A 13,622-nucleotide genomic window follows, 5' to 3' on the forward strand; every position below is an offset into this window, starting at 1 on the left:
TCTTCCCCTCCCCCCTTGGGATCGAGTTTGGTTTTCTGGTAGTATTCCCCTCTTGTGGACTGATCCCCGCTCCCTCCACTTTCTTGGCTTCGATGTTGAAGTCTTAGGTCTGTTTTGAGCCTTCTTAAGGACCTTTTCTGGTTCCAGGCCTTCTTTAAGGTAGCGCAGATACCATTTAACACCTGAGTCACTTAGGCATGCCTCCTTCCTGATGTCTAATATACTGATCTTAGAAGTGTTTTTACTGGCCCCTGCTTGGCCTTTGTCGATCGCGCTGTTCGTAGTAGGCGAATGTTGTACTTGGCTCCACTGCTTGACTTTCCAGCTTCTCCTTTTTTGGATGAAGTCACCTACCTCTCAGCATTGCTAGGATTGTCGGGGTTTGGAGGTAAGGACAAACTTACTCATTGAGGCAATCAGGTATCAGTGAGGGTCCGTTCGCAAAGAGTCAGTTACCCCCGACTACAAATTATCCAATGGGCACGGTTTGCATGATACTCTGAATTGGGGGAGATGTTTTTGGACTCCTTAGTCTAGGTCGGTGTCATTTTGTTAATAATAGTGTCGCCTCGTAGTTGTGGCTATCACCACCTACAACGGCCTTGGTACACGGAGGCTTGGCTTCAGGGGAGTCACGTATCAGTATCCAAGAGAGGTAGGTTGGCTTCCTGGAAGCTATATTTTGCGTTATTCTATCCTGCGGTCCAGGGTTTTGTTACATAACGTAGGAGTGGGGTTGAGTTGCTAATTGCTGATGACATCTTGTTTCCGGGAGGATCTTAAGTTGAGTTAAGTTGAGAGACGTTGTTACTGTGTCGGATAAGTGTTTATATGTTGGATGAATATTGGTGAGATGTTGAGGAGGAATGGACATGGAAATGGAAGGCGTAGGACATTTTATTAATGCATGTCGTTAATAAAGCTTTTTACAGAAATAATATTAAAAGGTAAAAATGAACAATGTTAGCTAAAAACCTTTGCCCTATGCTACATGTATTTAATGTCCTGACAATCCAGTTATGGTAATAAGATAATTTACTGTAATAAGCTCCATATTCAGGACTAGGGATGCCCATAGAAACGACTCCAAATATTTTCCCTTCATAAAGTCCTGGACTTCCCGAATCGTCCTGTCGGGATGACGAGATTTTAACGTTTCCTCGTACGCAAAGTAATGCATCCTTGTTCATTTTTGGTTTGTCAGATCCGCAAATTTCATACTCATTTATTTCAGCATTTGCCCATTGTAAAATCTTAGGTTTTCCTTCATTCGAAGTTCCCCATCCAGCAATAAGGACCTCGTCTCCTATTGACACCTGACATAGCTCGTACGGTAGGAATTGGATGAACCTTGTTTTAATGAATTTTTCCTCTGTGAGTAGGATCGCGATATCATTTATCCATTTTTCATTCGAAAATGGTCCGGGAGTAAAAATTGATTTTATTCTACTCGTTTGATATCCTTTGTCAAAGTCGACACAATTGAGGATGCCAGCTACAACAATTCGGGAATTAATTCCGCTTAGAAGGCAGTGATTGGCTGTAAGGACATGGTTTGCTGAGATTAGTGTTCCTCCGCATTGATTTTTCCTTTCGTCAGGAGATTGTAGACTAACGATGAAGGGAAACTGTCCACATGATGCCTTCGTGCCGTTCATGATCCTTGAACTTTGAATGTTACTTCCTCCGAAACAAACTATTAGAATGACACTAAAATTTAACAAAATTTTTGACATGTTTGTCCTGACTTCGCAAAATTGAATAATGCTAAAATTTGGCAGCTTAAACAAAGTAGCTTTGAACCGTATTCCTGGGATAAAACCTGTTAGGGCTTTCGTCCTTTATTGGAAATGGTAAGGCCGTACGCCATGAAGATTATACCTAGTAGGTGAAACTCGAAAGAAAAAGCCGGTCAAAAAAGGAACCATCCGGTTGGAGGTCGAGGGAATGTCGAAGTGCGGATATTGGGAGAGTCGACCAAGTTTCATCAGTACTTGGTGGCAACTCTATACGTGTGCTGATAGTTTTCTGTGTACCTCTCGCCCTGTAAACGTAGATAACCCAGCTGTTGGATACGTCCTTTGGCAAGGATCCGCTACGGCTTTAAAGTTATTCCGGAAGAGCTAATCAGAGAGCCTTTTCATCCGCTTTGTACCGATTCCAGTCAGCAATGTTTATACGGTGGGCACCTACCTAAAGTGAAGCTTAATGCCTTGGGAGGATGTGGCCCTTACAGCAAGGTTTCTTCATAAGCTGTTCGAATTGATCGGTATCTTAACCGGATGAATAGGTGTCGCAATGTAAGACTCATCGATTGGTTACGATAGCCTTGGTTGCAAACGAAGACCGAGTCGTTGCTGGCGGAGCCTTTTGGGCCGCCGCTTGGTCCCCCCCCACTAATCCTTTTCCTGAATTTTGACACAATCCAGAGATTGTGGTTTGAGCGGAGGCGGTTTGCTCAAAGGCAGTTCGCTCAAAGGCAGTTTGCTCGGAAGCATTTCGCCCGGAGCTAGTTTTACCAAAGGTAGTTTGTCCAAAGCAGTTTGTCCAGGAGCATTGTTTTGCCCGAAGGCGCTTTGCCTGGACGTGGTTTTCTCTCTGAGAACAGGAACTTATCCTTGACTGGAAGGAACCTGAGGTCCAGTCGACACCATCTGCTCGTCCGTCAAAACTCCTCAATTTGATTGGTTTCCACTTGAATACGTGTCTGAGAATCCGACCCTAGACTCAGTTCAAGTCTTCCTGCCTCTCTTTCCGAATCCAGAACCATTTGGCCAAGGTCCATGACCCGGTGAGAGAGAAAAAAATATCATTAATGTACTCGAGGTGTTTGTGGAAAAATGTCTTCGTTCATTGAATTTCTCCACATCTTCCGGACAAGGTAGCGTGAAGAACGTCGTGTCATCGATAACAAGAAGACATAATTTCGGTTTTGACCTCCGAAGGTCCGAAGGTTTTTGTCCATTTGGATGTAGCCACAACCGTTGTAAAACCTCCACTGGGAGGTCAACTGCAACAACCGTGTTGAAAGGACATGAACTAGGAATTCTCCTCCATGTGAATTCAGAGACTATCTCGGGTTTCATGGTTCCAGTATATCCCTGGTAAGGTTTCGTGACCTAAACCAGCTTCAGATGAGTTCTCGTGCAGACTCGGTCTGATGCCCTTATTAAAACTTGGAGCATTCGTCTACTGCAGTACGACTTGCAAGCCAAAGTGAGTATAGTGTTTTCCGGTGCCACCACATGGAGGTTCTCCTCGGCCACGTGATTTTGGTCTGGTAGAGATTGGACGTTTTCTCCGAAACTCTTGGCTAGCATTTTGCAATTTAATACTGATGACCCCGGAGAAAATGACGAGGATCGATACGCGTCACATGTTAACCAGTTTGGGATGTACATAAGAACCGTGGATGAGTGCATTGCCCCAATTTCCTTCAATCAGTTCTCGTCTATAAATGTCGCAGAGGCAATTCAAGTCGGGATTGAAGCGTCATTGCAATGCAATTTTCTGCCTTTCTAGAAATTGAACCCCGGGTTGTGGTTCTTGAAGGCCGAGGGAGCGTTTGGCTGGAAATGAATACGGTCCAGGAGGTGGTTGGTCCTTTGAATCCTCCTGGTGATACTCGACCGTACTACAGAATCAGTAAAACAGTGACTGCATTAGAGTTTGGGGATAGTTAGCCCTTGTAGCTCCTCAGAGAGATGCGCGCATTCATAGGATTGATAATCATCGTCGAAGTGCTACAGCTGAAGTGGCTGGTCCTACTGCCTTCAAACGTGAGTGGATTGCTGAAAGTGCTCAAAGTCCCTAGTCTCGATGAGTAGACAATATTGGAAGATGAGCTCGTTTATTCCGTGTCCTCCATCTTCCCCGTCTGTATATGTCAACAGCGCCACTCTGTTTTCCCAGCAGACGTCAACCCTGTGGCAAAGAAATTAATAGCGCTTCAAGTGATATCTTTGATAAAGTAGTCGATTGAAAGCCAGGCAGCCGCATACGCCATCGACCAGAGCCAGCGGGGGCGTTCGAGGCCAAAACGAACCAGTCCGCCAAAAATCCGCATCAACTCTTCAGCAGGCAACCCCTCTTCAGCTTCCGGGCTTTCCAGAAAATTACGAGATTTCCGCAATAGGGACCCCGATCTTCGAACAGCCGCGCAGGCTTGTCGGATTCCACCTCAAAGCAGCCATGAAGCAATTTCGTGATTTACAGGAGAAGGTCATTATTCGACCATCGTCCAGTCAATGGGTCAATCTGTTCCAGCTCGCTAAAAAGCAGTGGGCATTTGGATACAGGCTTCGGGCCACTATCCGTTACTTATCATCGAGGATTTACTACAGGCCTTTCCAAGGCCAGAGACAGCTTTCGAACTCTGACGATTTCTGGGAATGGCTTAATTACTCCCGTCGGTGACATATTGGCCCTATTGAACAAGCTGTTCAAGGGACTATCTGCCAACGATAAAAAGTCTCACCTTATCAGCAGCGTCCGACGGCAAACTCATTCCTGTCGACTAACGCCACTTTAGCCCTCAAGGTAGACGCACTAAACATCGTCATGGCCTCCCTTGAGCACGAATTCCCCCTCTGAGCTCCTTTTCCAGGAAACGGTCTAACTGTCCTGGATTGCAGAGGATAAAATCACTCCAGCCGAGCAGAGTTTTGATATCCATGAGGCCGACAAACTAACCGAATGCGCAGACGGTGTCAACATACAAAACGCAGCTTTAGGTCAGTGTAAGCGGACTTTCCATGGTACTAATATACTCCTGGAAATGTTTCGTGATCCAAAACCACTTCAGCTGAGTTTTCGTGCAGACTCAGGTCTGATGGTCTTTATTAAGCTTTGGAGCATTCGCTTACTATATCACCGCCAGGAAGCCAAAGTGTACACAGTGTTTTCCGATGTCATCGCATGGAAGTTCTCCTCGGTGACTTGATTTGATTAGGCCGCCACCTCAGAGCACCTAAGGAGTTCCTACAATAAAGTTGAATTGTTGTTTGCAAGGACTTTGACATTACGACGTGAGAAGCGTTAGATATCGAGGAAAATCTACGATCGCGGAGCCTCCGGGGAACCAGAGAAAACTGGAAATGTTCATGACCTGAGGGTTGTAAAAGGGATTAACATTTTGGGTGTCCTTAGCATCACGGATCCCGAATTTTCTCGGGAGCTCGAATTGCAGATCCACATTGAAATAGCTAAATGGATTATAGGGATGGAAACACTCAGGATTTGGTCATCTTCTTTCTCGACTTCAACATCGTTCAGAGAGCAGCATATATGCTCATCTGATGACTCACAGATTCGCCAGACAGGCAAATACATATGCTACTCACTGAATTGGAGCGTGGTGGCAGCAAGTTTTCATAACTACTCAGACAAATGCGCACTCGCAGGATCGGCTATTACCGACGACACGACGGTGTCCCACGATGAAGTAGCTAGACCTGCCAATGTGAGTTAGTTGCCCAAGGTCCTCAAGGCTTTCAGTTTCGACAAGCAGGCAATATTCGTAGATGGCCCGTTTCCTCGGAGTTTTCTGTTTCTGCCGTTGGTACGCGCCCAAAGTCTCCCTTATCCGTTCCTCCTCCCTCTGAGATAATTAACAGTGCTTCGGCTCAACATAACGCACCTGACATATCTCACCAGATAGTTGATTGATAGCCAGGTAGTCGCCTCCGTCGCTCGTATGCGCAAAAATTCAACCTTTTTATTTTTTTAAACAGTTGCAATCTGGCACACTGTTAAGGTCGCCAACTTAGGCGGCAAAGGTTGGCACTATTACTTCCGCAAAAAACTGGCTGTTTGTGTTCCATCGCAATAATGGAATCAAGTTCCTGATCGAATCAGGTTCCGCTATCTACTTGCTTCCTAAGATTGATAGACATACGATAACAGTGAATTTGGGCCTGCGATGTCTGTACTTGTGGGAGTTCACCATTGCAGATCTGCAATCAGCGGTAATCGGAGCAGACTTCTTGAGTCAACACGGCCTCCCCATCGGCACCCCGGATAAGAGGTTATGGGAATTTTTCCTGAATTTACCTTGTACGACACCAAAGAAGCTACTTCTGTTCATAGCGTCTCTACTATTTTGAAGGTTGGTATACCTTCAGGAGAATTCGAGCGTCGTTAAGCGGCTCGCAAAGAAGAATTCGAGGACATCTGCTCTCTACTGAGTACAGCCACCTCACATCCGGACCTTCGAGTGAATCACGAGATTCATACGAGGCCCCCGATCATCAAGCACTCGCGCAGGTTTGTTTGGCTACGCCTTGAAACAGCTATGAAGCAATTCCTTGATTTACTGGAGCAGGGCATCGTTTGATCATCGTTCAGTCAACGGGTAAGCCTAGGTCTAGGGATGGTTTATTTCAACCGCCCCTGCGTTCCGAGAGCTGTTGGAAACTTAACTTCACTGAACGAGGATTATCCGCCAAGGATAAGAAGGACCTTCGTCTAGACCCTCAAGCGGAAATTACACTTCGAAGCAGTACAACATCAGTCGCAGGCGCGATGGCAGCCTTGTTTGCCGCCATCGGTGGTTTCCTCTAGCAGGAATTTCTCCGTGAAACTTGGTGTCCTATGGGTTTCTTTTTCAGGAAACTGTTTAGCTTCGAGAAACGTTACTCGGCCTATAATCCAGTGCTGAATAGACCATATTCACATTGATATAATATAGCAGTCGCCGGTGCAGGGAATTCAATGTTGCTTACCCTGCCTTCGGTTCCCCGCTCACGCTTATGTTGGAGGTACGCTGTTTGAATCAGCGATTATCATCAAACCAGGGTCCTCGGCAATAACTGAATCTGAACCCTCCCATCGAAAGCAATGTAGACACTACTTGGTCCGAACTACTACCAATATTCCACCTCAGCCTCTGAACAGTTTTCTAGGAAGACTTTCAAGCCTCACCAGCTGTGACGCTATTTGGAACGACCCTCATCCCGACTCCCAGGGGTATATTTCTCTCTGTTGGAATACAAAGAGTCGAATCGCTCGTGGCGGGCTTGCGTCATTTCGCTCAGTTTTTCAAGATTACACCAGCATTTAGGTGTGTCACGACCTAGAAAGCATTCCATTTCAGAGGTCTCTGATGTTGTTTCCATGTTTTTAAGCTGGTCAACCCAATTTGAAAATGCAAGCCCACATTAGGTTACTTGCCGGATTGACAGCCGCATGTCTATCATTGACATCCGTGGCAAACCGTGCGCCTACTCCATCATTATCATCATCAACAGCGCAAGAACCGGTATCCGGTCTAGGCCTGCCTTAATAAGGAACTCCAGACATCCCGGTTTTGCGCCGAGGTCCACCAATTCGATTCATCGACCATTTAAAGGCAGCCCATTTTCAAGACATCGACATGAGTTCCTCCGGTACTTGCAGAAGTCGATGGTGCTGAAATAAGGTATTGACCACCTCCGTGAAAAATCAAGCATTTCTCATGTCCTTTTTTTATTGCAAATACAGGATCGGAAAAAAAAAATCTCAATAAATTATTAAATACAATTTTTAGTAAATATTTGCATTTAGTTGTTTCAGGGAAACAATCCTTCAGTTTTGGCAACTGAGCGGGTTGTTCTCGAAACACCTACTTTTTAGCTAAGCTAAAAATATTAAATAGTCATAAAAACTTCCCTAAGAGGTATCCTTTTCCCACGGTTTGAAGCAAGGCTTCCAATAATACTAAGGCAGCAAACGGAATACATAATATTTGAACGTCGGCCCTTGGTGTAGAGCGGTCAGCCCGCATTATGTGCAATGAGTGGTCTTCCAACACTCTCTTAATCCATGCATGATGAAAGGACGTCCTGGTGTAGTACATTCCATATTCTGGCAAAAGAAGCCCCACCGCAGCTACCCCAAATATCCTTCCATTATAAATACCAGGACTTCCAGAGTCGCCTGCCCGTGGCACGGACATGTTCCTGTTCCCACGTACGCAAACGTAGGCCTCTTTGCTAACTTGTTCAACTTCAGAACCACACACTTTAAAATCATTCACAGTGGCCTTTGCCCACTGTAAAATCTCCGGTCTTCCCTTATTATAGATACCCCATCCCATTATCTGGACCTTGTTCCCTATCGAGACCTTACAATGTTTGTATCGCAAGAATTTGATGAATTCGGTTTGAACAAATTTCTTCCGGGTTCGAAGAAGGGCGAGGTCATTTTGATCCTCTGGATCAGGAAGCTCACCGGGGAAATAGATAAACAAAATTCTGCTCTCCTGGTATCCTTCGTCGAAGTTGACACAATTCACGGTGCCAGCAATGACAACCGACTTTTCCCCTATCATACCCGTACAATGGGCAGCTGTCAATACCCATCGGGCTCCGATTAAAGCTCCCCCACAATAGTTGATTCTTTCGTCTTTTATCTGCAAGGATACCATGAATGGAAATTGTCCAGGCTTCGCGTCAGTGCCGTTCATTATCCTTATGTCACTGAATACGTGTTTTGCAAAGGAGATCAACAGAATAAACTTTAAAATTAACCAGAATTTCGCCATACTTTAACGATTTTTTTAAAACTCTCAGTGACTCGGAATATGCCAGTTTTGATTAAATAGATTCGGATTGAGTTGGCCGCATGGCTACTGCAAAGTTTTTCGAGCTTTATAGGTTTTCACCATGACAGTACATGGCGGGGCAGAACTATAGTATCTAGTGTTAACTGTTGAGACATAAATTAGATATTTCCTACTCGGGGTTGGGAAACTGTCCATCTAATTTGGAAAGCTCTCTGTTGGTCGGTTGTTAAAAACCGAGTTCTCCTTCAATTCACTTCTATTCGGGAACTAAACTGTGTATTTCATCTGCCCTTCTTCTATCTATTTGCTGTGCAGGAATCCTCCGGTCAATTCGTTTGGGAAGTGCCGTTGTGACGTACTCGAGGAGGGACCAAACCCTAGTCTGCAACGGCTCTTGCAACGAGGTCCCAACGAAGGTAATCTGGTACCATGGGAATCGAGATGGCCCTCTGAGAGAATATGCTCAGTAGAACTCCTGGAGTAAGTGTTCTCGTCACGGTAATTTGCAGTCGGTCCGCTTGTGGAAGTTTCATGGCAGTAATGGCTACACCCATATCCCGGGCAGAGTTCCCTGTGAAGTCAAACGGGTTCGGACAGACAGGGTAAAGTTGCTGGAGGGTAATGATCCTTGCTATTTCCGAACCAAGTCGACTCACACCTCCCAGTCGGTAGTCCCGATAGCCACTGGTCAACGTCCTTGCTCAAACTTACTACGGTTACTCAATCGGAATATCACAATTGCCCGATTGAATTTATTGGAAGGACGTGATGGCTGATGCCAGTCACACCTTTTTTCTTTTTGGGGGGGCCTCATCGCCAACACCTTTCGATGAAAAGGTGACTTTCGTCTCCGGACACCATAATTGAGGCCATTCTGCAGGGTGAGGACACTTGGAGCCGGTTGGTACGTTATACTCAAGGCACCCTTAAGACGAAAAGGAGGCAGAGCCTGAAGCCAAGGGGTTTTGCTACTATATTGAATAGGCCTGGCCTGAGGTAATGTGCCAAACGGTTCCGAGTTAGAATCTTAGACGCTTCAGGGGGTGTTTTAGCCGTTAGTCTGTCCGAGACAGGATTTCGGCATTTTGAGCGTAAACGTATGTCACCTCCCTACCCAAAAAAGAGTTCCCTGTGGTAGTACCGATGGTTAGGACATCTTTTTAAAGGAACGGGGAAGTAGGCTGGTACAACATCGGCACATTGTGAAGACCACAACCGAGGAAGAATAGCGAAAAGAGGGCATAAATCAACATGGTTACGTGACAATTCATGCATCAGAAAGAGGAAAGGTACCAGCCTTACCTGATAGATAGTCAAAAGCTGGAAAATTTCCTTAAAGGCGTTCAGTCACTTGCCAGGGCCAGTCCTCCCAGCCGTTGATTTTCCGTGATATCTTACGCTCGCGGCATCGTAGAGTGAAAATTCTTGCGTTTCCTGAATCTGGGCCGCCTCCCCGTTCAAACGAGGTATCGCCCACAAAAATCCGACGATTTTGCTTTTATGTCAATTTTTACAACCCGGGGGTCGTGGAAATTTTGAATTTTCTTCGATTTTGGCAAGTCCCTCCAGCCGTGGGTTTTCCGTGATATCTCGCGCTCGTGGCATCGTAGAGTGCAATTTCTTGCGTTTCCTGAGTCTGGGCCGCCTCCCCGTTCAAACGAGGTACCGCCCACAAAAATCCGACGATTTTGCATTTTTGTCGATTTTTACGACCCGGGGGTCGTGGAAATTTTGAATTTTCTTCGATTTTGGCAAGTCCCTTCAGCCGTGGATTTTCTGCGATATCTCGCGCATGCGGCATCGTAGAGTGAAAATTCTTGCGTTTCCTGAATCTGGGCCGCCTCCTCGTTCAAACAATGTATCGCCCACAGAAATCCGACGATTTTGCGTTTTTGTCGATTTTTACGACTCGGGGGCGTGGAAACTTTGAATTTTCTTCGATTTTAGCCAGTCCCTCCAGCCGTGGAATTTGCGCGATATCTTGCGCTTGCGGCATCGTAGAGTGAAAATTCTTGCGTTTCCTGAGTCTGGGCCGTCTCCCCGTTCAAACGAGGTACCGCCCACAAAAATCCGACTATTTTGCATTTTTGTCGATTTTTACGGCCCGGGGGTTGGGGAAAATTTTGAATTTTTTTCGATTCCGCGATTCCTCCCAGCCGTGGGTTTTCCGCGATATCTTGCGCTTGCGGCATCGTAGAGTGAAAATTCTTGCATTTCCTGAATCTGGGTGGCCTCCGCGTTCAAACGAGGTACCGCCCTAAAAAATCCGACGATTTTGCATTTTTGTCAATTTTTACGACCCGGGGGCGTGGACGTTTTGAATTTTCTTCGATTCCGGCCACTTCTCCCAGCCGTGGGTTTTCCGCGATATCTTGCACTTGCGGCATCGTAGAGTGAAAATTCTTGCGTTTCCTGAATCTGGGCCACCTCCTCGTCTTCCCAGCCGTCGAATTTCCGCGATATCTCGCGCTCGTGGCATCGTAGAGTGCAATTTCTTGCGTTTCCTGAGTCTGGGCCGCCTCCCCGTTCAAACGAGGTACCGCCCACAAAAATCCGACGATTTTGCATTTTTGTCGATTTTTACGACCCGGGGGTCGTGGAAATTTTGAATTTTCTTCGATTTTGGCAAGTCCCTTCAGCCGTGGATTTTCTGCGATATCTCGCGCATGCGGCATCGTAGAGTGAAAATTCTTGCGTTTCCTGAATCTGGGCCGCCTCCTCGTTCAAACAATGTATCGCCCACAGAAATCCGACGATTTTGCGTTTTTGTCGATTTTTACGACTCGGGGGCGTGGAAACTTTGAATTTTCTTCGATTTTAGCCAGTCCCTCCAGCCGTGGAATTTGCGCGATATCTTGCGCTTGCGGCATCGTAGAGTGAAAATTCTTGCGTTTCCTGAGTCTGGGCCGTCTCCCCGTTCAAACGAGGTACCGCCCACAAAAATCCGACTATTTTGCATTTTTGTCGATTTTTACGGCCCGGGGGTTGGGGAAAATTTTGAATTTTTTTCGATTCCGCGATTCCTCCCAGCCGTGGGTTTTCCGCGATATCTTGCGCTTGCGGCATCGTAGAGTGAAAATTCTTGCATTTCCTGAATCTGGGTGGCCTCCGCGTTCAAACGAGGTACCGCCCTAAAAAATCCGACGATTTTGCATTTTTGTCAATTTTTACGACCCGGGGGCGTGGACGTTTTGAATTTTCTTCGATTCCGGCCACTTCTCCCAGCCGTGGGTTTTCCGCGATATCTTGCACTTGCGGCATCGTAGAGTGAAAATTCTTGCGTTTCCTGAATCTGGGCCACCTCCTCGTCTTCCCAGCCGTCGAATTTCCGCGATATCTCGCGCTCGTGGCATCGTAGAGTGCAATTTCTTGCGTTTCCTGAGTCTGGGCCGCCTCCCCGTTCAAACGAGGTACCGCCCACAAAAATCCGACGATTTTGCATTTTTGTCGATTTTTACGACCCGGGGGTCGTGGAAATTTTGAATTTTCTTCGATGCTGGTCAGTCTCTCCAGCCCTGGATTTTCTGCGATATCCCGCGCTTGCGGCATCGTAGAGCGAAAATTCTTGCGTTTCCTGAATCTGGGCCACCTCCTCGTCTTCCCAGCCGTCGAATTTCCGCGATATCTCGCGCTTGTGGTATCCTAGAGTGAAAATTCTTGCGTTTCCTGAATCTGGGCCGCCTCCTCGTTCAAACAAGGTATCGCCCACAGAAATCCGACGATTTTGCGTTTTTGTCGATTTTTACGACTCGGGGGCGTGGAAACTTTGAATTTTCTTCGATTTTAGCCAGTCCCTCCAGCCATGGAATTTGCGCGATATCTTGCGCTTGCGGCATCGTAGAGTGAAAATTCTTGCGTTTCCTGAGTCTGGGCCGTCTCCCCGTTCAAACGAGGTACCGCCCACAAAAATCCGACTATTTTGCATTTTTGTCGATTTTTACGGCCCGGGGGTTGGGGAAAATTTTGAATTTTTTTCGATTCCGCGATTCCTCCCAGCCGTGGGTTTTCCGCGATATCTTGCGCTTGCGGCATCGTAGAGTGAAAATTCTTGCGTTTCCTGAATCTGGGCCGCTTCCCCGTTTAAATGAGGTATCGTCCACAATAAATCGACGATTTTGTATTTTTGTCAATTTTTACGACCCGGAGGTCGTGGAAATTTGGAATTTTCTTCCATTCCGCGACTCCTCCCAGCCGTGGATTTGAAGTCCAGTTATGCATTTGGTGGCTTCAGCATTAAATCTCCAGTGGTAAGAGCATGTAACCTGGGGTCGAGATTTTCAGACCTGGGCTGTGAACACGGTTGGGAATGAGAGCGTCGACGTTTAGTCCGTAAGAATTCACGTGGTGGGTCTCCTATTAGTGTAACTGCGTTTTAAGCTCTACAAATTGGCTTGATAATTGTTGGATCAGCTGGGTAAGCTGGTTTCCGCTGCTGGAGGCGAGAATTTGCTTCCGCAATATTTGACGAAAGTGGGGGGTTGACCCTGTCAGTGGAGGCGGCTGCAGTATGATGACAGACGTCTTAACCGCAGACTTCGCATTAGCGGCTCTTGACCGGCGGTACCTCTGAAACTGAAGAAAGAATAAGGAAAGAAAGAAGAGCAGAGAAGTAAAAAGTAGGAAGGAAGAGGAAGTAAGACAGTCTAAGGAAAGGAAAGGAAAGGCTAGGAGATGGGTGCAGTAGTGCAAAACAAAATTGTAGCATAAGGACGGGAAGGGAAGGAGAGGAGGCGATGGGGCAAATAAAATAATCTGAGAGGGGAGAAAAGCAGGAAGCAGAAGTACTATTACTACTAGGTCTCCCAGCGATTGCTTTCTCGGACTTTTTGTGCATTGCGTTTTTCGTTAAAACATAAGAAATCTGGTAAACCCTGAGTCAGACTTCAGTGAAAGCTTCATGTCGTAGATATCTCCAACTTTAACATATGGGCTTATTGCGGTCCTTTACGGGTCAATGATGGCAAAAGTTGACTTGTTTATTGTACCAGGCATAAGCAATTTTTTGGCACCCAAATACAATGAGGAGGTGTTCTAGCAGATACTTATATGCGTTCATATACCATCTCTCCCCTCCAGTTCC

General features: G+C 46.4%; 1 protein-coding gene across 1 annotated transcript; it reads right to left on the reverse strand.

Annotated features, from left to right (window-relative positions):
• Positions 1-827: 827 nt before the first annotated feature.
• Positions 828-8,443, reverse strand: LOC119647537 (serine protease 7-like). The gene is made up of 3 exons (XM_038048525.1): positions 7,833-8,443; positions 1,040-1,710; positions 828-922 (listed from the first exon to the last, which is right to left on the reverse strand). Exons 1-3 carry the CDS (start codon positions 8,441-8,443, stop codon positions 828-830), a joined length of 1,377 nt encoding a protein of 458 aa, XP_037904453.1.
• Between the last annotated feature and the right edge of the window lie 5,179 nt (positions 8,444-13,622).

Source organism: Hermetia illucens, chromosome 2 (assembly GCF_905115235.1).
Source record: "Hermetia illucens chromosome 2, iHerIll2.2.curated.20191125, whole genome shotgun sequence".
Lineage (NCBI taxonomy): Eukaryota > Metazoa > Arthropoda > Insecta > Diptera > Stratiomyidae > Hermetia > Hermetia illucens.